At 41.3% G+C, this 26,945-nt stretch overlaps 2 protein-coding genes across 12 annotated transcripts in view; one reads left to right on the top strand and one right to left on the bottom strand.

The window, feature by feature from the left end:
- Window positions 1-292: 292 nt before the first annotated feature.
- Window positions 293-24,532, top strand: ECI2 (enoyl-CoA delta isomerase 2). Of its 5 annotated transcripts, none has more exons than XM_008507381.2 (11): window positions 401-678; window positions 4,179-4,223; window positions 4,310-4,472; window positions 6,631-6,729; window positions 6,963-7,151; window positions 9,551-9,620; window positions 17,261-17,363; window positions 18,132-18,252; window positions 21,900-21,989; window positions 23,425-23,568; window positions 24,207-24,532. In XM_008507381.2, the coding sequence occupies exons 3-11, from the start codon at window positions 4,365-4,367 to the stop codon at window positions 24,360-24,362; spliced, it is 1,080 nt and encodes a 359-aa protein (XP_008505603.1). In that variant the 5' UTR covers window positions 401-678; window positions 4,179-4,223; window positions 4,310-4,364; the 3' UTR covers window positions 24,363-24,532. The 5 variants fall into 5 exon arrangements, with proteins under 5 accessions (XP_008505605.2, XP_008505603.1, XP_070441105.1 ...); XM_070585004.1 differs by lacking the exon at window positions 401-678 and adding an exon at window positions 688-993; XM_008507382.2 differs by lacking the exon at window positions 401-678 and adding an exon at window positions 797-1,028.
- The window catches only part of LOC103540724 (testis expressed protein 56), a 35,733-nt gene continuing 15,098 nt past the window's right edge, over window positions 6,311-26,945 (bottom strand). For 2 of the 7 annotated variants that reach the window (XM_070585006.1, XM_070585009.1), the window contains exons 3-7: window positions 24,576-24,798; window positions 20,202-20,352; window positions 12,044-12,108; window positions 11,234-11,460; window positions 6,311-7,375 (exon numbers count right to left, since the gene is read on the bottom strand). In XM_070585006.1, coding sequence (XP_070441107.1) covers window positions 20,221-20,352; window positions 24,576-24,798 — 355 coding nt within the window. In that variant the 3' untranslated portion in view covers window positions 6,311-7,375; window positions 11,234-11,460; window positions 12,044-12,108; window positions 20,202-20,220. Of the gene's footprint in view, window positions 7,376-10,966; window positions 11,461-12,043; window positions 12,109-20,201; window positions 20,353-24,575; window positions 24,799-26,945 lie in introns of those variants that run through there. The other 5 variants (XM_070585008.1, XM_070585010.1, XM_070585007.1 and 2 more) reach the window with 4 other exon arrangements.

Below are 26,945 nucleotides of genomic sequence, written 5' to 3'. Positions count from 1 at the left end.
GCAACACCTTTTCCCTACAGGGTTGCGGAGAGAATTGCAACTAGCCCGGCTCACTATAGGTGGTCCGCTAGTGTCAGCCTCATTACAAGTCTGACCGGCCTCAGGCGCGCCTGGATACTCCACCTCCAGCACGCGGGCTAAAGCAGTGATTTTTTTCCTTTTCTTTTCGGTTCTCCTGGATCTGGGCGAGGTGAGAGCCAAAGGCCCTTCCAACTCTTAAGAACTCTTTTCCAAAGAACAGTTTGTTAAATGCTTCGACAGAACTCAGAGACAGCCACAGACGGTTACTGCCATGAAAGCATGCGCTGAAGACATTCGAGAGACACTTCCGATGCCCAGGCGCGCCGCCGGGTCTGCAGACCTTGCGTCTTCCGGGGCGAATACCGTGTTTCCCCCGCGCACCCCGCCTCGGGTCCCCCCTCCCGCCTCCGACGCAGCGCCGGCCGCCGGCCTGGGGGCAGCAGCGCCTCCCACGGCCGCTCCCGAGGGGCGGCGCGGCGCCGCGGAGTCCGAGGTTTCCGGTGCCCGGCGTCGCTCCTCCCAACGCCCCGCCTGCCCGGTCCCCAGGCCCCGCCATCCCCCGGGCCCGTGCCCAGTCCGCCCGCGTCCGCGCCGGGGCAGTATGGCTGGGGCGGCCGTGAGGCTGGCGCGGCGCTGGGCTGCGAGCGCTGTCAGGAGGTAAGCGCCGAGCCCGGGGCCCGAGGTCGCCCGTGGGACGCTGCCGTCCTTGCGGGAGTCGTCGCCTTCTCTGTTGTCCTGTCTCGGTAGCAACAGGGTTAGGCTGTTAACGGTTTCCAGGGAGAGCGTGACATCGACCGTCCTCGAGGCGCACCCCGCTCCACGGTGGGGCCCGGAAGGGGCGGGAAGGACGCGTCGGGAGGTCTGAGCCGCCTCCCGCCCGCCGGGTGTGCGTCCCCTCGGCCGCCCTGCACGCAGCCCGCCGAGCCTGCTGCTGGGCGGGAACGCGGTTTGCTGAAAGCAGGTGGAATCCAGGCACGCTTTGGTTATTTGCTGAACGCTGTGAAAATGCAAGTCATTGTCAGTGTTGGGTTAAACGATTTGCTTTTTGGAGAATACTTCTGCTGTAATGTTAAATGGCAGGATACAGAAACTACGTAGAAACTGATGCGGGGTCGGTGAGCCGAGGAGTCGAAAGAAAGATTTCTTAGACTCTCAAGATCTGGCAGTAGTGCTCTTTTATTTAGAGAATAGTATAGAATAGCATGGGGACAGGACCCATGGGCAGTCAGAGCTTCTGCTGCTGCTTCTGCTGCCCCCGCTGGCATGGGGACAGGACCCATGGGCAGGCAGAGCTGGTGCGTGGGGACAAGACCCACGGGCAGTCAGAGCTCCTGCTGCTGCCCCGAGTTGAGGGTTAGGGCTAGATTTAAGGCATAGGTATGCGAGTCATCTCTTTACGAGACAAAGAAAAAAAAGTTAAAATGGTACCAGTGCCGGTAGGGTCCAGCCATTGGGCGGTCCCACAACTTTTAGATAAGAATCAAACCGGATTGAGTAAATGGCAGAAGTCACCGCTCAAATATTATCTTCAACTAAAGACAAAGGAGGATTTTGGGGTGGGGGTCAGTTACATGAGGTTGCCAGACAGTAAACAACTTAAGTTCTTGCCTTCCCCATTAAGAGTTTCCAGAGATAAGGCCATCCCCCCTTCCTCCTGGCGCAGAGAGGGAGGCATGGAGATTTCCTTCACAAATGCAACTGTCTCTGATCAAAGGGCAAGCAAATTCCACTCCTCGGAGCCTGCTTCTTATCTGTAGTTTAAAAAGTAACCAGCCTAAAAATCCTCATCAAAAACCGTTTTAAAATTAAGCAGCCTAAAAATCCTCATCAGAAACCAAAATCGAATCTATGCATAGGGAACAAGAAAGCCCTGGAACTTGGTGGCTGCTGATGCGGGGTCGGTGAGCCAAGGAGTTGAAAGAAAGGTTTCTTGGACTCTCTAGATCTGGCAGTAGTGCTCTTTTTATTTAGAGAATAGTGTGGAATAGCATGGGGACAGGACCCACGGGCAGTCAGAGCTCCTGCTGCTGCTGCATGGGGACAGGACCCACAGGCAGTCAGAGCTCCTGCTGCTGCTGCATGGGGACAGGACCCACGGGCAGTCAGAGCTTCTGCTGCTGCATGGGGACAGGACCCATGGGCAGTCAGAGCTGCTGCTGCTGCATGGGGACAGGACCCATGGGCAGTCAGAGCTCCTGCTGCTGCATGGGGACAGGACCCATGGGCAGTCAGAGCTCCTGCTGCTGCCCTGAGTTGAGGGTTATGGCTAATTTTATAAGGCATGGGTACGTGACTTATTTTTACTGGAAAAAAGAAAAGATGATGTGAAAAGTCATTAAATGATTTCAGTACAGATGGGGTCTGGTTATTGTGCGGTCATACAACTTTAGATACAAATCTGGCCATATAGATCGGCATGTAGGTGAGGATGCCCTGGGCTTCTCTCCCTGGGGCAGTCCTAATTCATACCATAAAAAAAGTCCACTGGGTCATATAGTTTGGCATGTAGGCCAGGTCACCTTGGGCTTCTGTAGCTGGGGCAGCCTTAATCCACATCAGTTGCCTTGAGGTGGTGGACTTACGAGCAATGTTCCCTATTTTATATGTTAAATGGTTGTGTTTTGTATTTAACTCACTTTATTTTGAAATAAATAAGTTTGCACCACATTTTGTGAGAACTTGCACATTTGCATTTAGGCTTTCAATGGATGTTAATTTTCCTTTCGGTTTTCTACTTGGAACTTGCCAGGTGCCAAATTCATGTAGGATGCAGAGTTTTTCCCTTTTGGGGGGAAAAAAACCTAATTCAATTACCTAATATTAAGCTTATTGAAAGCTGATTTTATTGAATTACACACTAATATTTCAAGGTTTGAACCTAGAGTCCATTGTACTCTTTGAAAGTTACATAATTGCAGAAAAGGTGATACATTTGTTAGGCTGACCTCTACCTGTGTCATTTTAATCATCTTTGATGCTGTTGGGGTGGGGGAAATCCCCTTCCACTCTTCTTGTGTTCTTCTGGCTGGACTAATACACAAAACCCAATTAACGGGAAAAAACCCAATTTAATTATATGCCCACAAGAGAATCATGAAAACGATACTCAGAGAGTGAACAAAGCAGACAGTCTGTGTATCTTTTTACACAAAGAAATAATGTTGTGAGGAATTGTCAAGACCAACTTAGGTGTAGGGTAGGTAATTAGTGAGGAATTTAGACAGAGTTTAGGTCTGAGAGGGTGAGCGAGCAAGGTTTGTTCACACAGCCTCTCTGCCCTGAGTCCCCAGCTCTGTGTTGAGGCAGGGAGAACCCCTCTTGGTGGGAGATTCATTTCCTGCTTTCAGGTGGAACAGAGACAAGAGGGTCAGAATGCCCTTTTTGCTTCTCAAGTAACTTTAATTCCAAATAATCAATATGTCGTTGTGGGATGTTTTGGGGTGGCCTGCCCTGGGCCCCACAATGCCATTAGCTTTATTATTGAGACATCACTGTGAAAATTCAGGTTTTGCTTGTGAGCTCAGCACTATGATTTGAAGTTTTCCCCTCCCTTCTGCTTACTGTGTGTGCTTAAAAACTGACTTACCTGGGCGTGCTTGCTGTTTCTGCTCTCTTCCTGGCTGGTTAAACATTGTGGGGTGAGGATTGGGTATGTCTGCTCAGCTGGCATCACAGCCTAGCATCCACAGCAGGTCGATTTCCCCCAGGTAGGTCCCCCACCTTGCTAAGGTCCTTGTGTGGAATGCCAGCAACTACTCATCTGTCCTTTTGAACACTTCTAATATCTTCACCCATCTCCCCTCCTTCCACCTGTGTATATGTTGGGACACATGTCTTTCTGAGCAGAGAGAAAAACATTGACCTGATAATAGTTTATACTTTGTTAATTAGTGAACGCAGAAGCTGTTTCTGGACTTTGGATCATGACTAGCTTCTTTCTGTGCTGTTTACCCTGTGCTCTCAGTCTCCTGCTCACGTCTCTGTTGCACACACTTCATCTACTTTTTGAGTGAGCCAAAATTTATGTGGACATTCCAGTACTGGCTGCTTTTATCTATATGTAATTCGAGTTACAACCCAACCGTGCTGGGTTGCAGCTTTCTTTTTCTTTATTTAAAAATTACTACAGTTAGGTTCCGTATTGGTTTCTTATCTAGGGATCATTCGGGAAACCACTAACCATCGGCAGCCAGCTTGCTGGGGTAAGTATAGGGAAAATATTTATAGAGCAACATAGCATTTTGAAGGTAGGGGCTGGGAACAATTAGAAACCAGTCTCCGTTTCCAGTCCTGTGCAGGACGCTCGTTTCCCAGCACTTAAGCTGCACGTGGGTGGAACAGCAATGAGAGCCAGTCAGAAGGACTTGGAAAATGCAGTGAATCAGATGAAACTCTTGAAGAAGGATCCAGGAAATGAAGTGAAGCTGAAACTGTATGCGCTATATAAGCAGGTAAATGTCTAAGGTCTGATATAATTTAGAGACATTTGAGGCTGATGACTCCTCACATAGCTTTGCTCCGTGTTTTACTAAAATGCAGCTTTAATATTTTTAGGGTTTGTATTGTTCCCTTTCCTCTAAAGAGTGTATACATGAGAGTTTTGTATATTAGACTTTGAAATACTATTAAGGCAAAAAGTAACCCCTCAGGATCATTCCAGAGTAAAACAGACTTAAAAGATTTTTGAAACAACCAAATGTGTAGACCTTATTTGGTTGCTGATTGGAATAAATCAACTGAAAAAGGTATTTTGAGACAATTGGGGAAATTTGAAGATGGACTGAGTGTTAGATAATACCTAGGAATTACTGTAAAGGGCATCATGGTTATATAAGAAAATGTTGACATTTTAGGAAGGCATACTAAGTATGCAGGGGTGCAATAGTGTGGTGTTGGGGATGACTAAAATAATTAAGCAAAAAAAGAAAGAAGAATGGATGAAGCAAGTATGACAAAAAATGATAGTAGAAGTTGGTGATGAGTATTGGGAATTCATTATCATATTCTACTTTTGTAGAATTTTATAACAAAGTTCTAAAACTTAAGTTTTTAAGTTGTAATGTCTAAAGACTACCCTGGGAAGTCAGCCCCTCTCGGCTCCTGTGTATTTACCTGTTTTTCTCTGCCTATTGGTATGAACCTCTTTTACTTTTATAAGGGTGTGTAAAGAATTTAACTTTGCCCAAGAAGAGGTCTGGCCTTTGCCCTTTGGCTTCTGGGAAGTGCTCTCTGAGCCCTTGAGACACCGCGCCTGGTGGGAGTGTGTGTGTTTGCCTGGACCGTCTAACAGTGTGATTTAGGGTGGGCCTGCCGGCACCAGGGGGCAACAGTGTGATTTAGGGTGGGCCTGCCCGCACCAGGGGGCAACAGTGTGATTTAGGGTGGGCCTGCCCGCACCAGGGGGCAACAGTGTGGTTTAGGGTGGGGCTTGGGGTTACCCAGTCAGGCATGCCTGAGTGATGAAGCTCCAGTGAAAACTCTGAATGCTGAGGCTTGCATGGGATTCCCTGGGGGGCAGTACTCCGTGTGCGTTGCCACACCTTCATCCTGAGACATCCTCTGTCCTGACTCAGAGTGTGGAGGGGCTTACTTCCTCGGACTCCGGTATGCATCTCCTCCTTTGCTGATGTTAATCTGTATCTTTTCCCCATAACAAACCATAATTGTGAGTAAAACAGCTTTCTGTGAGTCACTCGAGCAGATGATGAACCCGAGGGTGGTCTCAAAAGCCCTTGGCCTGCCATGTGGCATCAGATGTGGGCGCAGTCTCATGGCTTGTGCTGCCTCTGTTTTCTCAGGGGCTAGCTCCTGCAGGTGACTCTTGTCTCTTTGTCTTTGGAAAGTCTCAGCTTCCTTTACTGCCTTTGTTTTTCAGAGGTGGCTAATTATATTACAAAATTAAAAAATTTGCAGTGTGGTTATTAAGTGGAGTTTTAAATTGCCATTTCTAAACAGTAACTGAGTGGGATATTTTATTCATCTCAAAACACTCACTCCACCTACCCTCAAACAAGTAAACTTTAGTTGCACTTTGCTTTCTATTTGCGGGTCCCTCAGTCAAGTCCCCTAAGGGCCAGCGGCCCTGACAGCCCCGCCCTGCTCCCCAGCCACAGCTCTGTGCTCAGTTACCAGAAATCGGCCATTGAAGTAGTGGTGGGTGTTTGCAGCTCTGAGTGGCTTTCAGAATATGCTTTGGGTCCCAAATGTTTGTTGCCTAGTTACCTGTGATGATTGTTGGCTTGAATATTTTGATTGTGTGTGAAAAATGTGATCATCAATATAAAACTAATGAGCTATTAGAATTTTTTAAAAAGTGCTTTCCCAAAACCCGTATCTTGCATTATTGTCATATGCAGGCAGTTATAACTTATTTTAGGGATCGACAGCTGATAGCATATTTTGTCTCTCCAGTCTTTCTCCTGTTGTTTGTGCATATTTAGCAGCAGCATGAAAGAGAGGGCAAGGGGAAAGCTCAGACCAAGTTCCGTGCCTTGTGACAGTGTTTGGGAGGGGAAGGTGCGTTCATGCTTCCCCTGCGCGTCTTATGGATCTTAGATGGGTAAGGCTCCAGTTCGCATTGACCAGTAATTGCCCCTCTCCTTTTCACAGGCCACTGAAGGACCTTGTAACATGCCCAAACCAGGCATCTATGACTTGATCAGGAAGGCCAAATGGGAAGCATGGAATACTCTTGGCAACCTGCCCAAGGTAAATTTACTTGTTACTTTGAGTTTGTTTTACTGGCTGTACTCGTAAAGGACGTTGGGTGCTTCTCGTTATCAAGTGATGATAACTGGAGCCTTCAGGATCTTGAGGTGCCTCTGCTGAATCAGAACCTCTGTTCTCTCTTCATTGCAAGGTGCTATTTATTAGCATAGGAGGTTTCTTAAGATACTTGTCCGTTGACCATTGGCTGAAGCGATTTGTCATCTTCTCTTCAGGAAACTGCCAGGCAGAATTATGTGGATTTAGTGTCCAGTTTGTGTTCTTCATCTGAGTCCTCTAGCCAAGGGAAGCCTGGAGCAGACAGGGAACAACTGAGATATGAAACCCTGGTGGTGACCTCTGAAGACGGCATCACAAAGATCATGTTGAACCGGCCCAGCAAAAAGAATGCAGTCAACCTTCAGGTAACATTAGCTACCCTGGAGGTTTGTCCTGCTTTTCTTTTCTTTCTCTCTTTCACTCAAAAGCTATAGTGTTTCCACATCATTCCTATTTTTCTGATATCTCGTTTGATTTGTGCAGGAAGATCAGTAATTGTGGATACTTCTTCATACAAAACTTGTATTCATTATTTAGAATTTGTGAGCTTCAGGTGGGTCCTACATGCCCAAAAGGCACTGCAACTTTCCTAATGATGGAAGCACAAAGAAATGAACACAAATGAAACATACATTGATAAAAGAGAATCTGGGTAGAGGTTCTCTAAGGTTGGTATTGACTGTCCCTGGAAGTATCTTCATGTCCCTTAGACTTGAGAGTGAGCACTACTCTGCTTGCGTGGAGCTTTATTTTGTACGAGTAGAGGGAGGAAGGATAAGGACTTTATCTTAAATAGATCATGACCCAGCTCTGCTTGAAATGAGCTGTTTTGCAGAGGCAACTAGTCTGCTAGTTCAATCTGTCATTGAACTGGGATGAAAATAAAAATAACCACTTCAGCAACCTAAGTGTCCATCGATGGATGGATTAAAAAAACGTGGTATATAGGTGCACACACACAATGGAGTACTACTCAGCCATAAAAAGAAGGAAATCTTGCCCTTTGTGACAATGTGGATAGATCCTGAGGGCTTTGTGCTAAGTGAAATAAGTCACACAGAGAAAGACAAATACCTTATGATCTCCCTTTTATGTGGAATCTAAAACAAAACAAAACCAAGCTCATACATACAGAGAACAGATTGGTGGTTGCCAGAGGTGAGGGGGGCGGGGGGTGGGCAAAATGGGTGAAGAGGATCAAAATGTACAAACTTCCAGGTATAAAATAAGTAAGTCGTGGGGATGCAATATACAGCATGGTAGCAATAGTTAATAATACTGTACTGCATATTCGAAAGTTGCTAAGAGAGTAGATCTTAGAAGTTCTCATCACAAGGAAAAAATTTTTGTAACTATGTACCATGATGGATGTTAACTAGACTTATTGTCGTGATCATTTTGCAATATATATAAATATCAAATCATTGAGTGCCTGAAACTAATATAATGTTATATGTCAATTATACTTCAATTAAAAAATCACAATTAAAAAAATAACCCTTTCAGCCCTTTCCCCTTGAAAATTATAGGGAATTAATTGGATGCTTGCTGCTGAACGAGGAGTAAAATTCGAAGAGGTCTCTAACCCCTTCCATTGGGTTTATCATCTGCATTGTAGTAGAAGGAATATGCTAACTTATAATAGTCTTAGATAAGAAGTCCATAGAAGCTGTGCCATTCAATTAATGAAGCATTTAATTCTCAAAACTTTATTTCCTTTTCCCCGACTCATTTCTATGTAATCATGGTAAAAAAAAAATAGTCACCACTCCTTAGAGTGCCTAATGTGTATCAGCACTTGCCCTGCAGAGATTTAATTCCACAAAAAGCCTACGTTATTATTATTTAACAGTAAAATAGGCTAAGTAGTAACTTGCTCAAATTCACATAACTAAGAAGCAGGAAAACCTAAGTCGAAATTCTGATTGTCCGTCTTCTAACCCTGGCTCTTGCCATTACCCTGTCATGCTGTGTCATCATAACAGTAATAATAATGAATTACTTCCTTTGTCCCTCCCTCAGTGGAAACGATTTCATCTTATTGATATATTATATATTATGTAGAGTTCATTGATTTATTTTTTCAGTGTCTCTGTGTCTGTAAATATCAGCCCTCTGCATCATTCTCTCCCATATTGGAGTCGCATCTAAGGTAGAAACTGTACCTGTTTTAAATGCATTAAAAGCTATAACAGCTACATGTCCAAGATTTTTAGAGATGTTGCTGATTTCCAATATGAGGCCCATTGCCCTCTTGGAAATCCCAGCCTTTTAACACTCACACTTCCCAGACTGCCTGTGACACTTGTGCTCTTTCTTGAGGTCCCAACCGAAATGCTGCTTTCTTTCTTGATGGAAAGCTTTCTCTGGCCACCTCCCATCCTACCTGCCCTAGAGAAGCATCAGCACCTCCTCCGAGCTGCCTGCTGCTTTGTGCTTTCCACCCACTTTAGAGCTAAGCCCCTCTCTTAATTCCAAAAGCTCAAGGGTCTTGTCCAGTTTGTTCACTTGGAAAACGTGAATATATATATCCTCCAGCATCTGCTGTAGCACTGGGTACATAATGCACACCACATAATTCTTGAAGGACTGGAAGTCTTCTCCAGTGCATAGGGCCACCTTTTTGGTTATATAAATACAACCAGCATAGATGTTTGGCACTTTGCAGAGAGCAGGCTTGCAGATGCTCATTTGGGGAACCCACTGGGTGATGGTTACCATTTTCAGAGTTGTTTGCTTTTCCTCGTCTTCCCTCTTTACATAGATGTATCAAGAAATCGTACTTGCACTTAAAGCTGCAAGCCAGGATGACTCAACCATAACTGTTCTAACAGGTAAGACATTTTGTTGAATTTCTTAATTAAATTTCTATTTTGGGGGATTTCCTACTAGATAAGAAATGGAGTAAATAAGTTCTAAGATCTTTTCCAGTACTGAGATACTCTAATTCTTAAATATATACAAAATATGATAGAAACAGGATTGATATCTTTATCCTGTAAAAAGCAGACACAAATTAGGAACAAAAGTATTAAGACCTGCTAGATAAATCAGTGAGTAAACTGAATAGACAATTTCTATGAGAAAGTCCCGGTATTAAACAAACAAGGAAAATGCAACCTCATTAATAATCACAAATACAAATCAAAATGATGAGATGCCAGCTTGTTCTTATCTAAATTAGTAACATTTTTAATTATACCCAGTTTTGACAAGGTTATGGTAGAATAAATGCTTCTGATACCTTGCTGACAGCAGTGTAAATGGCTATAAAAAGTGTAAATAGCTAAAGAAAAGGGCCTTTGGCAATATATAAAATGTACACATCCTTTGTCACAGGAATCCCATTTATGGGAATTTATTTTAGAGAAATTAAGCAAGAAAAAGGAAAGGTCTTATGCAATGAAGATAATTATTGCAGCATTTCATATAGTTGTAAAAATGTTAAAACATTCTAAATATGTTGCCATAATAGAATAATAAAGAAAATTAGAGAACATCCACTAGAGTATATATTTCACAGGCATTAAAAATTATCATTGTGAAGACAGACAATATAGGAAATGTTTAAGCTATAATAAAAAATTATTAAAAATTATATCAGTACTGTCATTTTAACTGGCAAATATTCTGGGTGCCCATGGACCTCGACTAATGAGAACCTGGCAAATGAAAATCATTGGAATCAGAAGAGGCACTCTGTATAGCGGTTACGACTTAGGCTCAGGACTCAGATCAACTTGCGTATAAATCCTGGCTTCACTCCTTACTACTTGTAGACGACCTCTGCTTCCTGCGTGGAGAAGACAGTGTTTTACTAACCCTGTTGAGTGGCCGAGTGATGCCATGAGATAGTGCAGGTTGGGGGCCTGGCACACGGCAGGCACTTGAGAGATGGCAGCTGTTACTGAGTGTTGGCATGGCAGAAGCAGGGGTGATTTTATTTTCTTTTAATAGTCATTAAATTTGTAGCATAAATAATATAGAGAGGTATCAGATAGCTTTTAGTAAAAAAAGACAGTGGAGGAGAGAGAGAAGTCTATGGCTGATTCGTGGGCATGAGGGAGGGAGGAATTGAAGATGCCCTGGGATCTCCTGTATACACCTAGGTAATTTAGGAGAATGAGATAACAAAAACAGTGGCCGAGAAGTGGCATTGATTTAATTTGTACAGGAGAAGAATGTTTTATGTTTTTTTATTAACTATTTTTTAACTAAAAGTATAATATAGGCACATGAATTTAAAAAAATCCAAAGAATCTGAAAAGGTACATAACAGAACTGAATCTCACTCTCCTTGGAACCCCAGTCCTGCTCCCTAGACAAATTCCGTTTTCACTGATGCCGTCCAGAAGCTGTCTGTGTAACTGCCCACATGTGTGCTTGTCTCCCTCTACTTTCTTTAAAACAGAAAAGGAAGCATATAATACACACATGTTATACCCACCTTCCTTCCTTAACAACATGTCCTGAAAAATTGTTTCCATCTAAGTTGTTCTCTTCAGGACTACAAAGTATTACATTTTTTTGATTCCACGATTGAGTTCGTCATCCCGCTGTTGATGAGCACGTAGGTTGTACTCACTCTCTTTTGCTGTTAAAAGGATGCTGCAGTGAGTATCCTTGGATGTACGCCTTTCAGCTGACACGCAAATATATCTGCAGGGTCCATTCCTAGAAGTAAAACTGCTGAGTTTAATAATAATGATACTAGTGGATGACATTTGTAAAATACTTTGCCTAGCACTGTTCTAAGCACTTTAATTCTTTTTAAAACTTTTTATAATTGTTAATTTTTCTAAACTTTCACACAACAACCCCATGAAGTTAGACCGTATTACTCCTATCTTACAGGTGAGAAAAAGTGAATGATTAAATTTTGATAAATAGTGCTTTTACTATAGTTATTTTCCATATATTTTTCACTTTTTGGTTTCCATTTCCTCTTTGATCTAAGCATTATATAATAATAATAATAGTTCCTTTAATTTCCAGAAAGAGGTTTTTTCTTTGGTTTTTCATTTCGGTTATTAATTCCTAGCTTTACTGTATTATAATCAGAGGTTACCAGTTTTACTAATTTTACTTTTTAAGAATCTATTAAAATTTTGTGTATATTGCTATATATTGAAATCCCTACCTTGAGGATAAAGAATTGGAAAATGGCCAATTTTTTTTATATCATCCAGGAACACTTCAAAAGTAAGTTCATTCTTTATTTTTAAGGTGTAGAGTTAAAAATATATCTTACACTTACCTTTCTAATTTATGTTATTTCAATTGGTCAAATTCTGGGTTTTTTTCTAATTAATCCGTCTTGGACTGAAAAAAAGTAAATTAAAGGCATCTGTTACTATGGTGTTTCTGTCAGTTTCTCCTTAGTGTCAAAAAAAATTTTGCCTTAAAGCACGTGTTGATCTTATTGGCACTGGAAGATTTATGAGTAGTTAGGTCTTTACTGTGTATTTTATCCTTTGTTACAAAATAGCCGTCTTGGTCTCATTTAACGCTCTTGCCTTGAAATCACCCTTATCAAATATTAATACCATAACACCTGCTTCAGTACTCTTTGCACTTGTCTGGAAAAGCTTTACCCATCCTTTTAGCTTTATGCCTTTCGAATTATTATTATTTTTTTTCCTCTGCTTTATCTCCCCAAACCCCCCCGTACACAGTTGTATATCTTAGTTGCAGGTCCTTCTAGTTGTGGGGTTTTTTTTTTTCCTGCTTTATCAAATTATTTTTTTATTGGCTGTGTCTCATACAGCACAAATATGGATCTTCCCCCTTTGCTCCAGCCTGAGTTTTTCTTGTAAAGATCTGTTTCCCTGCTTAGCTATATGTATATGATGGATAGGCTAGGTTTTAGTTTGGCATCTTTCATGCTTTCTATTTACAATGCTTCCTTTGATTATTTTTTACATCATAGACTGTATTTTCCTTGTTTTGTTTCTGTGTGTTTTATTTCTCATACTTTGGAAGTTTTTTTACTGCTTTTAGGAATTACTTTTATAGCTTCATATGGTGCACACTGACGTCTCCACCTTGTATTACTCCCTGGCACAGTGCCTGTGGGTTTCCCTTGTGAAAGGTGAGGAGGTTAGCATGAATTTCTGACACCCCTCACATCTCTCTTCCAAGTGTGTAGTCTGTTAAGTGGAGCTCCATTATCTTCTAGTGTCGGATGTTGCAGGAGAAGTTTGAGGCTACTGTTACCGAACCTGAGGTGAGTTCACTCACCTTCGTGCAGCAAGCCAGTCTCTGACGCTGAGTGTAGTGGAAGAAAGTAGGGATTTTATTGCCAAGTGCTGAGCAAGGAGAATGGGCAGCTAACGTTGTAATCCCAAACTCCCTGAAAAGCTACAAGGAAGGGTTTTTATTTGGAGTTTTAGGTAGGGGAGAGGGGAGCATGTGGCCTTCAGGGCTAAAGTTTTAAGAGTCCTCTGCACAGGCGTTGACTGTCTTTCAGATTTCTTCATGGGTCACGTGTGCAAATTCCCAGGGGTGGGGGGTGTCTTTGTATTGCATACAGTGGACTTTTAGTCTGTGACATCTAAAATTTATGCTCGGTCATTTTAGCTTCTCCGTGCCCCTCTGCGATGCTTGGTTAGGCAGGGGCTGTCAGCAAGCCCCTCTCTCTTCAGTGGTCCTCCTGCTCTCCTGCAAGGCAAGCTCAGAAACTTGATTACTTTGTTTCCCACATGAACCTTGTGGATACCAGTACAATTTCACCCTAATCCAGGGAAACTTGAACTCCTCTGTCTTCGGTTTCACTATCATTATTTTTGTTTTCAGCACCTTTATCAGATCATTTTTTTCCCTGGAAGACCAAGGGCTACTTTCACATTATCACTTTTCCCTAGGAAATGCATATCCTCTTTAAACTGATTATTAAGGCCTTATTTTAAGTATTCTTTGATAATACCTCTCAATATTTTTGTTTCAATTGATCTGTTCTCTTTCAAAGAAATTCTAGTTATGGAAAAGAAATGTCTGGTCTGCTGGGACTATTATCCATTATTTTCTCTGAATTCTTAACTCTATTTTCTAATAGAGTTTAATAACTCATTTATTTTGCTCAGTTGTCTCAATCCTGTACTCTAGGTTACTGATTGTGTTTTTAGCAATGTCTTTTCTTTTTACTGCTTATAATGGCATCATCTCTTTTTTTTTTTATTTTGGTGAAGAAGATTGTCTCTGAGCTAACATTTGTGCCCATCTTCCTCTATTTTTTGTATGTGAGATGCCACCACAGCATGGCTTGATGAGTGGCGTGTAGGTCACGCCCAAGATCCAAACCCGCAAATCCCGTACCATGGAAGGAGAGTGCGTGAACTTAACCCCTACACCACTGGGCTGGCCCCAGCATCATTTCTTTAATGGTTATGGTTTTCTTTCATTTTTTCCCCACCCTCTCTCAGGCTGTTTTTGTTGCCCATCACTTCTATTTTGAGCCGTCTTTCACAGGACAGCTCAGCTCTTAATATGTTTTATATATATTGAGGACCTGCATAAGAATTTGTTTAGAAACAAAGTTTCATAGCTCATAAAGTTATTGAAAATAGTATTTATGACACTGTTTGCTCCTGGTAAAAATATAGGAAAAATTAACAAATCTGTTACGTAAAAATACTGCTGAAATAGAATATACCTCCATGTTTCTCAATACCCTAAATATGACTGTCCAAAGGCCTACTACAAAACAAACACGTCCTTTGAATTTTTCCTTTGAAATTTGCCATGGACGCCATTCCAGTGTGGTTTCTCCCTTTTCCACAGGCCCCCACTGACCTCATATCATTAAATCCAGAGGCATTTTTCAGGCCTCACCTGACTTTCCCTCCTTCTTAAACATCTCTAGGTTCCAGGGCACAGCTTGCCCCTGGTTTTCCTCCTGGCTCTGGCTGCTCTGATCCCCTTTGCAGATTCATCCTCTCTGTGGCCATCGAATGGGAGAGTTCCTGAAGGCGTAGTCCTAAGCACTCCTCTCTTCTCACCCTATGCTCTCCCCGGACCCTCTCATCCATGTCTGCCACTCAGCAAAAGTCCACATGGCAGTGATTCCCACGTTTGCATCTTCAGGATGCTTCAGGGAGTTCCAGACTGGTGTACCCACTTGGCACCTCCTCATGGGTGTCACCTCCACATCTCTCTCTCTGGACCTTCTTCAGTGTTCCAAATCACAGTGGGTGACTCCCCATCCGCTGGTATGTTGATCAGAATCCTAACATTCCTTATAGACACTTGTCCCTCTCTTAGCTCCCATGTGCAGTCTAATCCCATTTCACTCCATCAATATCTCTGAAATCAGTCCTTTTTTTCCTGTCTCCTCTGCACTGGTCCAAGCCACTGTGGACTCTTTTCTGAACTTAAATAAGCCCTTATCAAATCTGTCCACATCTCCTTTCTCCCATGCCCGGTCCAGTCTCCTCACTACATCCAACATAATTTTTTTTCAAAAAAAATTTTATTTCTCCCCCATTGAAAACTCTTCAGTGGCACCAAAATAATTCAGTAGAGAAATCTGTTGAAAAATGTTTCAACAAGTAGTGCCAGGGCAACTGAATATCCATAGGGGAACTTCAGTCCCATCTTATACCACACAAAAATTAACTCAAAAGTTATCTAAGCATTAAACCCAGAAAGATACAGCTTCTAGAAGATACCATAGCATGTCTTTGTGACCTTGGATTAGGCAGGGATTTCTTGGACAGGACACAAAAAACATTAACCATAAAAGAAACAATTTACAACTTAGACTTCATGAAAATTGTAAATGTCTGCTTTACCAAAAGAAAATGAATATGTAAGCCACAGGCTGGGAAAAAAATACTTGCCCTACATAAGGCTGATTACGGACTAATATTCCAGAATATATAAAGAACTCCTACAAATTAATAAGATAAACACCCACATTTAAAAACTAGATAAAAGAGGGGCTGGCCCCGTGGCCGAGTGGTTAAGTTCGCGCGCTCCGCTGCAGGAGGCCCAGTGTTTTGTCGGTTCGAATCCTGGGCGCGGACATGGCACTGCTCATCAGACCACGCTGAGGCATCGTCCCACATGCCACAACTAGAAGGACCCACAACGAAGAATACACAACTATGTACCGGGGGGGCTTTGGGGAGAAAAAGGAAAAAATAAAATCTTTAAAAAAAAAAAAAAAAAAACTAGATAAAAGACTGGGACACTTCATAAAAGAAGATATGTGAATTGCCAATAAACACAAAAAAGTGCTCACCGTCATGGTCTTCAAAGAAATGCAAATTAAAACCACAGTGAGATACTTCACCCACTAAGATGGCTAAAATCCAAAAACAGAGGCTGCCAAGTATTGGTGATGATGTGAACAACTGGAACTCTCATACAATTCTGATATGAGAACACGCTGGAGAAACGTTTGGCAACGTGTTATGGAGTTCAACATACATCAGCTCCACGACACACCAGTTACTCAAGATGCGTTGAACATTCGTTCCTAAAACCGCTTGTGCAAGAGCAGGCATGGTGGCTTGAGTCACAGCCAGAACAGGACAAGTCCAAATGTCCATTAATAGACGGATGAATAAATGAGTTATTGACCATTCATATGATGGAATGCTACTCAGAAATAAAAAGGAATAAATAAATGATACATATAAGAACATGGTGAATCTTTGAAACATAGTTCAGCAAAAGAAGACAGACAAAAGAGTACATTATTGCATGATTCCATTTAGATAAAGCTCTAAAATAGACAAAATTAATCTCTGGTGATTGAAGTCAGAAAGTGATCTTGTGGGGTGTGGAGGGTGGCGAAAAGGGGATCGGGAACTTTCTGGGATGATGGAAATGTTCTTTATCTTGTTTTGGATTGTGATCACATGAATATTTACAGTTATGAAAAATCATTGAACCAAGTGTTAAAACTGGTCATTTTATTGTATGTAAATTATAATTTAATTTAAAACAAAACACTTTCAGTGGGTCTTAGAATAAAGGCAAAACTTCCTAACAGACAAACCCGTGGTCTGTCCTGCCTGTGCTCGTCCTGCAGCAGCTTCCTCTCCCAGGCTTTTCTACTCTGGCACAGTGGCGCTGCTCAGCTCGTCATACACACCAGGGTTACCCCCCCTCCAGAGAACTTTGCACGTGCTGTTCCCTTTGCCTGAATATTCTTCCCAACCCTCTTTTTCTAGCTAACCTTGCCTGTCCTTCAGGCCTCAGTTCCGTTGTCCCTTCCTGAGGAAAGTGCCTCCCTGAACTCGCTGATTAGAGCAAACGCCGTTAGCACTCGCACATCAGCACCTGCACGTCTCCTTTCTGTCATAGTTGTGCTGCCTACATTTCCTCGTGTGTTTTAAACCATAAGTTCGGGCAAGAGCCATAGCTGGTTCACCCGTGCGTTTCCAGGACGCGCATAGAGCCTGGCACATAGCGGGTACTCGGTAATTATAGGATGGGTCGATGGTAAGTCTGTTGATTTTATTTACAGGAAATGGTGACTATTACTCCAGTGGGAATGACCTGACCAACTTCACTAATACTTCCCCTGGCGAAATACAGGAGAAAGCTAAAAATAGTCTCATTTTAGTGAGGTAAGAGTGACATTTGTCTGATCTCGGAGGGCTCATCCTTATTCATCAAAGTGATATTTAGTTGAGCAAAAGTAAAATAAATATTTGTTTGGGTCAGTGTAATTAATTGTGACTTTGAACAAGCATATTTCTCCAAACTGCCTCTTATCAATACGGGGGCATTCATTCTATCCCTTTAACTTCTGTTACCTGTTCATCCTGCTGCTTTCCATAAGATTTGATTGGAAAGCGTAAAAGCAAACTACAGTTATAAGTGAAATTCGCTGGTATTGAGGCAGAGGAATTGAGCACGTTCCCGTCCAGCCAGAGGAGGGCATGACTTCCGCGGCTGCCGGGGAGGGAGACGAAGTAGTCTCAGACCACGCCCAGGTCCTGAAGGCCTCTCTCTTCCCCTCTCGTTTACCCCTGCTGAGTCTCGGCTTCCCACTGAGCTGTACCACTGCAGCATGTGCTCGGTCAGCCATCCTGATCTCTAAGTCCAGCTGGCTTACAGCGCTGACCTCACTGCCTAGAATACAAGATCTGAGCCAAGGCAGAACTGCAGGACTCACTCTATGAGCTTCCATCAAGTGCCGTTCGGCGAGCGTCCTGCATGCGTCCTCCGTGGGAGACCAGGGAGGTGGCGAGACAGGGAGCACGGCTGCTCGATGTAGAGGAAACGGCCCGCCCGCCCAGAAGAGTTTGTTTCAGACTCTTACTGTCTTGCCTGTACTTCAGGAGTGCTGCTTGGGAATATTTAAACTTGCTTTTATATTTCCATTTCTGTAGGGAATTCGTAGGCTGTTTTATAGATTTCCCTAAGCCTCTGATCGCAGTGGTGAATGGTCCAGCTGTGGGAATCGCCGTCACCCTTCTTGGGCTGTTTGATATCGTGTATGCATCCGACAGGGTAAGTGAGCTCCCAGAAACTTATCAAGTCATGCGATTGAAAATGAGATCCTTTGACGTCTCCTTTACTGTTGCCTGTAGCAAATGGATTAGGTATGGCTCATGGTAGGATGGACTAAATTTAAATTTTTCCCAAAGAATTAGTTTAGCTAATTTGACTCATTTTATTTTTTCCTTCATTATTAACTTGCATTTTCCTAAACACCAATAGTGTAGTGAACATTGTTCCCAACTCCTTTGGTTCTAGATTCTAACCAAATTACACAATAGTTATTCAATTTTCATATTACTCTAAAATATGAAGGACCTTGAAAGCCTGTTATCAAGGAGAAAGAAATAACTTTGCAGGTTATGCAAGTGGACTATTTGATACTTTTTTCCAAGTAAATGAATTCTGGAATTTAGAATTTTAGAATGAGAAGGGACTTTCGAGCATAATCTACTCTCACTGCCTCTTTTCCGGTAAGAAACCTGAAGCTCAGAGAAGTTACTTGCCCAAAAAACAATTCAGCCTTGTGTTCACCACTGAATTAATAGATTTTAATTTCTCTTCTTACTCAGTAGTAATATATGTCATAGTAGAAAATAAAATTTTGAAAAATATGACAAAGTACAAAGAGAAAAATTAAGTTAAAAATCACTCCTTCTCCTACACTCAGAGCTAACCAGTGCTAGCATTTGGGTTATTTAACCTACCTAACTTCACCAGGCCCAACTGCAGGCAGCCTAGGCTGTTTCCCGTTTTTGTCATTATAAACAAAGGGGTGACGAACATTCATCTTAGAACTTTCAGCCCAGAACTTCTGCTGTCGAACTCATCCCGCCTGTAGGCTTATCAGATTCTTAGAGCGACTCTTGCTTATGTGGTGATAAAACTGGCTGATCTTCAGCCTTGTGGGAAACATTTAGTTTTTACTGCTGAAGAGATTCCTAATTTTGTTTAGAGATATTTTCCCCAATGATAGACAGGACCAGAAATTAGAGTTCTGGATTCCGTTTGATCAGATTGGCAATGTTGTCAGATCGAATTTCTTATTAATAATTTTCCCATAAAAATAGCAAATGAGATTCTAGGTGTCAGGCCAACTAACCTTGATAGGTGGACATTTCTGCTCAAAGGGAGAAATCAGTAGTCTTTGGTCACAGTCTGTGTGTTAGCTGACAGATTAAGCGACCTGGTGTGAACAGGAGTAGGAGTTCCCAAACTGAACTTGGGGGTCTCATTCTTCGGTACTTGGAGAGTAAATATTATCTTATTTGAACCTTGCCCTGGTTCTCCCACTGAATTCAAAATGCCTGTCATATACATCATCCTTTTAAAGATTTCTAGGACTTCTATCTTATGTTACAATTTGGAGTTAAAATTGAAACCAGAGAGAAAAAAAAAAATATATATATATATATATAGTTTAAATGCTAAAAGATTGGCCCAAAGAAAATAGTTGACAAATAGGGACCACTGATAGGAGTTCACCCAACTGAATTAAACCAAAGTTCAATGTAAAATCAGAGAAAGATGCAGAAGAAGGAACATGTGAAGAGGAATTCATTTATAGGATTTACCATTATTGGCTTCATGAATAAATACCGTATTAAAGGTAGGTTAACATTTAACCCATATAACCGCACTATTCTTTATTGTGGACGATAGTTAATGCCTGTTAGCTTCTCTGTCAACAAATGGTACATTTCCTCTGTGAGTTAATAAAAAGGTGGAAATCACAAGCATCATGAATATTTGAGCGCTCACTGTGTCCCAGGCACTCCACTGATGCACAGTATGAATATTCACTTAATGCACACGACAGCCCTATGAGATAGCACTCTCATCCCCATTTTACCAATGAGGACACTGTGGCACAGAGGGGTGAAGAAATTCGCAGTCACCAAGCAGTCTGATGCCAGAGCATCTACTGCTCTATTTCTGAAATAAGCTAAATGCCTACTTACAATAATGCTTATAAATAAGTTAAATGCTGCTTATTGTCGGCTTTGTATGTACTTGCTTGTGGCCCCATATGTAAGGTCGGCATTTTTTTCCAGTTTCCTGCTTATGTTCCTTAGGCTGTGATTTCTTAGTATGGTTTCTTGAATAAGCTTTCTTTGGGGGGAAAAAAAGAAGATAGGTGACATTAATAACTTTATATTTTTATTATTTTGATTTATTTGCTGCATACATGATGTATTTATATCTTTTAACAATATTAATTGCAAAATAACACCATATCTGATTATCGGAAATGAATACATATTAGTTACATATTGTCAATTATAAATTAATTTCCTTTCATAAAGACTTTTTATTCATCAAGGAACACAAAAATATTTCTTAAATGCTGAAAATGACTTTATATTCTAAATAACTAATATTGAGGTAGATTCTAGTATTTAAAGCCAATTAACCTCTGGAGCAAAATCAAGACAAATGACAGATTGAGGAAACAATTTTTCAACTAATATAATAAAGTTAATCTCTCTAACATAGTTTTTAAACTACATCTATAAAGTGATAAGATCAACACCTTAACATAAAAATGAGCAATGGAGAGGAATAAATAGCCCACAGATAATATGTATAAATGGCTCTTAAACACGTACGAGAAAGACACCATTAAGAAGATGACCTGAAACCAGAATATATAGAGAACTCTTACAACTCCATAATAAAAGTATAACCAATGTAACTTAAAAATAGCGCATAAAGTATTGTAACAGTTGCTTCACCAAAGAAGATATACAAATGGCTAATAACTACATGAAAAGATGCTCAACCCTATTAATCAATAGGGAAACGTAAATTCAAACCACAGTGAGACACCACTACACACCTACTAGAATAGTTAAAATTAAAAAGACTGATGATAACAAGGTTTAGCAAGGATGTGGAGCAATTGGAATGCATACACTGCTGGTGGGAATGTTAAATGGTACCCCATTTTGGAATATAGTTTGGCAGTTTCTTATAAAGTTAAATGTTACATTTACACACAACTGAGCACTTCCACCCCTAGGTGTTTACCCAAGAGAATTGAAAACATAGGTTCTTGCAGAGACATATACGCAAATTATCATAACAACCCTACTTGTGATAGCCAAAATACTGGAAATAATACCAATGACATCAACTGGTGAGTGCATGAACAAATTGTGACACATCCATACAATGAAATACTACTCAGAAATAACCAGGAACAAACTACTAATGCATGCAGCAGCCTGGGGCCTCAGAAGCCTTACACTAAGGAGAGAAGCCTACAAAAGGACAAAAGACTACAGAAGGTGTGATTCCATTTATATGACATTCTAGAAAAGGCAAAACCATAGGGACAGAAAACACATCAGTGGTTGCTTGGGGGTGAGAGGACGGGACTGACTGCAGAGGGACACAAGGGAACTTTTTGGGGTGATGGAAATATTCTCCATCTTGATTATGGTGGTGATTGCATAACTGAATACATATGTTAAAACTCATCAAACTGCATACTTTAAGACAGTGAATTTTGTGTATATATAATAATACCACAATAATCATGATTCTTAAAAAGTATTGTTCAATTAAGTATTGTGAAGATATAGACAAATAGTGATTTTTAAAAATCACATATGAAGAGATGATTTTCTTTTCTCTCCTTTCTTTTCTCCAAATAGGCAACATTTCATACTCCTTTTAGTCGCTTAGGCTTACATCCAGAAGGATGCTCCTCTTACACTTTTCCGAAGATAATGGGCCCAACCAAGGTAACCTTTGGAAGCCTTAAGAATAAATTTTCATAAGTCATCTCTGTTCCAAAAGTAATCCCTACTAGTTTTCTTTCCTTCAATAATGTAGACAAAAGAGAGAGAAGTGAATTATTTGCTCCCTAACTCTAGGCTTCGTTTGAAGTATAGAGGAGCTGGGCTATGGGAAATGTCTAGTATGAGGGAGAATTAAAAACTCTCTGCAACTCCCGAAACTGGGATGCTGCTCTTGCAGCTGTGCCCAGGGCAGCTGCGTTGTGAGCAGCATGGGCCTCATCCGCTACAGCTGTGTGGCGTTAGTCAGTTGAAGGACCAGGGCTGTGCCAGCCTCCATGGGTCTGCTGAGCTCATTCGTCCACTTAATTTCCTTATGGATGAGCAGCATCCATTTGAAAGTGATATGAGGACATCTTGACTTCCAGAGTCATGTGAAGTACCAGTAGATGTGAGGCCTCATGGACGTCTACCACTTCTGAAGCCACTCCCAGTCACTACAGCCTTTCCACCAGCCTGTCTGACTGCCGTATTAAGGCTCCCGGAGTGGTTAAGTGGCAGTTCGGATCTGTCACTGTGTTCATGGAAACCTAGTTGCCCAGGCTGTGTGTGCATGACTCCAAGGGGATCATGACAAGACTGGAGAGCCAGGGGCTGGGGGAAGGCTCAGCAGATGCTCTTTGAGATCTGAAAGGGGAGAGTGGGAATTGAGCCTATTTTCATTGCTATTAGGTTTTTGTTGAAAATATATATATTTTAAATATCTATTCTGTCACCTACCCTGAATTGTTATACAGATTTAACTTTGAAAGTTTGGGCAGAACCAACTCTAAGGCTTAGAGCATTTGGCTCTGAAATAGTCTTTACTTTTCTGGACGAGAAATTGCAAATGTAGAGAAGGATATCCACCTAATGACCTCGGTTTTGTTAGAAACTGAACGTTAGTCTTTTTCCCTTTCCTTTGGTCAAGTAGAACTAACCTGAGTACCCGTGCAGGTAAAGAAAACTGTCAGCGCTGGACCACTGGGTAGAATGCCTAGGGGATTTTGAAGGCTAGTGTTTCTAAAAGTGGAGTGGCATTCCTTATGATGATGATTTTTGTTTCTTCTTTTATAATTGTTTATAGTGTATAAGATGGAAAATCACAGCTGCCAGGGGCTATAGAATCAGCATCTGCTTCAGGTCATTTCTGCCCCAGGCTCCCTACTCTTGCCTCTCCAACGCAGACACCCACAGAGGCAACAAGCCTCCAAACCTGCTAGGAGCCTAAGATGGTCTCAGCACACACCATTGCCTATTGAAGTCATTAATTTCTCCCTTCATGAGAAATACTCAAAAGCCATAAGTAAATTTCCCTATGTCCACTGAAATTCAGTTAAGTCTGAATTTAACTGAGCCTTGTTTAATTAAGGTAATGTCCTAATCGTGCTTTTCATTTCAGGCAACAGAGATGCTTATTTTTGGAAAGAAGTTAACAGCAGAAGAAGCATGTGCTCAAGGACTTGTTACTGAAGTTTTTCCTGATCGTACTTTTCAGAAAGAAGTTTGGACCAGACTGAAAGCATATGCAAAGCTCCCCTCAAATGTTAGGATTCATTTTCTTTACTTGTAGGAGGCATGGAAATAACTTATTTGCCTTAAGAGCATAAGCAATTAGAAAACCAAGACATATCTTGGTTGACTTTAAGTACATCTAAATTTGAGATTAAAAATAACCATAATAATATTAGAAATACTGATTTTTACAAAACTTATCAAATAGTCATTTCATTTCTGTGACATGAAGACAGAAGGACAGTTCTTCCTGGGGATGACTTTGAGGGGGGTGGTAGGCAGTGTTTGCTGAGCGCTTTTATTCTTGAAGCCAGTGAGAACCAGCGAGGTTGACTTTTAGGAGATTCCTACCATGTGGCACTTGAGGTTTTGTATGTGAAGCTAGTGACTGATTGCTTTTATATTCTCGCTGCTCAAAATATGGTCCTGGAACCAGAAGCTTTAGTATCTATGTGGAGCTTTTAGAAATGTGTGATCACAAGCTCTTCCCACATGTGCTGGGATTATTTGTATGCACATTAAAGTTTGAGAACTACTGTCTTATATCACACATACATCTTAAGGTGTAACAAGGTTAAATGAACAATAGAGAAACGAGAATCAGAATTATAAAACAATCCACTCCTGTCAGAATACCTCTTAACCTTATTGTTGGTTTTGTTTTGACAGGTCTTGAGAATTTCAAAACAGGTCATCAGAAATAGGGAGAAAGAAAAGCTACATTCTGTTAATGTTGAAGAAAACAGTGTCCTCCAGGGAACAGTGCTGTCCGATGAAGCCGTGAACGCGGTCATGAACTTCTTATCCAAAAGAGCAAAGCTATGATGCCTCCTGCAGCAGAGTGAAGCGTCTCCAAGGAAGGGATGTGCCCTTATTCCTGATTTCCAATACTTGATCTAAATATACTCTACTATGCCTTTTGTCAGTGCTAAAATATCATCTGTGATGATCATATTTCACTAGAGTCCTGATTAAAAACAAATTATGTAAAACAAGCTTTAAGAATTTATATAGGTTTTTGGTAATAGGGAGTCTTACATCTTTTGACATGAATCGTTGTTGCCAGGAGCACTGAAACATTGTGCCTGGGATCCTGCTTTGCAAAGCATTCACAGCATTACAAGCTGAAATCGTGTCTTCAAACACCACTACAGCACTTTGCCGGCCACAAAGGGTAACTGACTGAATTGGTCCAAACACTGACAGCCTCTCGGTTATCGACTCCAGATCTTCACTAGGTTGCATGTTCTTATTCAGCCACCTAGCAAGGGAGAAAATGAGAGGAGGAGTAATACTAGAAAATAAATAAGAATCATAGTTTCATTTTTTCCCCGTAATTTAATAAAAAGGCATGAAGGGAGAATTGGGTCATTTCATTGGACAGCAATGCTCTGTATTGGTAAGTCTCTCCTTATTTATTAAGTAGTTTTCATTCTTGTTTAATGTATTTTATAAAAGGCATACCTGTAAGCTGCCTTAACTTTCCTTGCAACTTTCTGTTTTGATTACTGCTACATGTATCAGTTGACAAGGATGAGGGGGTAATTCCATGGCTACATAATTGGCATGGAATATTGTGCTCTTCTAAATATCCTTTCCCCCCGACCCTGAGGAAGATTTGCCCTTAACTAACATCTGTGCTAATCTTCCTCTATTTTGTATGTGGGTCACTGCCACAGCATGGCTGCCAGTGAGTGGTGCAGGTCCCTGCCCAGGAACCAAACTTGGGCCACCAAAGTGGAGCATGCTGAACTTAACCACTTGGCCACAGGACTGGCCCCTCCTCCTTCCTTTTTAACCTTTCCTTCAAGCGTCAGCATCCAAGTAGCCAACCCTCCAAACCTCTAACTTTTTAGTTCTTAATTTTTTTATTTCAGTAATCTCAATCCAAAATGTTCAGTCTCATAGAAAAATATATGAATAGTAGTAACCATTAATGTTTATTGAGCACTTACTGTTTCTTATTAGTACTCAATGCCCATAATCACGTTTTATCCTCAATAAACACCACCAAAAATTAAAAATGAGGTAGGTACTGTTGCAACTACCATTTTACAAGCAGGGATCCAGAGGCATAGAGATTTGAGTAGCTTTTCCAGAGTCAAACTCCCAGCTTGTGTTGTTGTTGCACAGAGTTCCAGTTCCACTGTGTCACCATGAGCTAACAACTACTGCCCATCCTTCCCACTAACTTCAACTAAAATCTCTGCACAGAATATGAAAAACAGCTACTTGATGATGCTAAAACTAAACAAAAGCAGATGGATCATGTTAAGGCATCAGAGTATGGAGAAGCAGCTGTGCAGGGCTGAGTTTCTCAGATTGTGGGAAATAAGGAGACACTTGCTGGGATCTCTTTCCTGAACATGTGACTTATGCCTCAAGGGTAGACCTCCGTTGTGGAGCAGTGCAGTGATGGCCATGGCATAGCTGGCTAAATAAAATTCGAGGTAAAGAAAAACATCTTTTTTAACCAGCAAAAGAATCCCCTGGGGATTAAAGAGTGAAAGTGACAGGAAAATCCCAGAGCAGAGAGAGAGAGAGAGACGTTGCCCTGATTTTGTCTAAGAGCCTGTGCAAGTCTAAGGTTCACGAGTGAGACAAACTCAAATCACCATAGTAAAGCCTTTGAGAACTGAACTGGGATTTTCACCACCACCTATACAAGATCAAGACAGAGCTTATAGTCTGAACCTAATCAGGTTGATTACTTGCTAAAACAAAAATATCAACATTTTCCTGACAATTGTAAGAGGACCCACAAAAACATCAATAGTCTCCAGATTTTAACAGGACTCAGGGTCCATGGAACATAATATTCCCAATGCCCATAATGCAATCTAAAATTATTTGACATACAAAAGACCATAAAATGAACACTCTCAGATGAAAAAAGACAACACCAGTCAATCTTGAGATGACCTAGTTGTTAGAATTGTCACACAAATACTTTAGAGCAATTCTTATACCTGTGCTCCATGTAGTAGAGAAAAACACACTTGAAATGATTAAAAGTATATGAATTCTCAGAGAAACACAAACCTCAAAAAGAGAACCAAATAAATTTACAACTGAAAATCTGAAATTAAAAAAAATTATGGAGGGACTCATGAGAGAATCTAGACAAAGGAAGGAGTCACCGTGGAAGATAAATCAATAGAAACTAAACAATGTGAAGAACAGAAAAAAAATATTGAGAAAAGATGAATAAACAGTGATATCAGCAAGATGGTGAGCTAGGAAGTTTCAGGCCCTCATTTCCCCCATAGAAACATTAAGTAAACAACTACAGGAACCAGTCAAACATCTACAGCAAGCCAATGTCCAATTGAGAAAAAAATCATGTTAAAAGTCACAGGAAATTTTGTGTTGTTTTCACTCACTCTTGCCCTCCCCACTGCCCTGTGT

The sequence above is a fragment of the Equus przewalskii genome, chromosome 19, assembly GCF_037783145.1.
Source record: "Equus przewalskii isolate Varuska chromosome 19, EquPr2, whole genome shotgun sequence".
NCBI classification, from domain to species: Eukaryota; Metazoa; Chordata; class Mammalia; order Perissodactyla; family Equidae; genus Equus; species Equus przewalskii.
The sequence above is the reverse complement of the archived record's forward strand: the minus strand, read 5'-3'. Positions and strand labels throughout refer to the sequence as shown.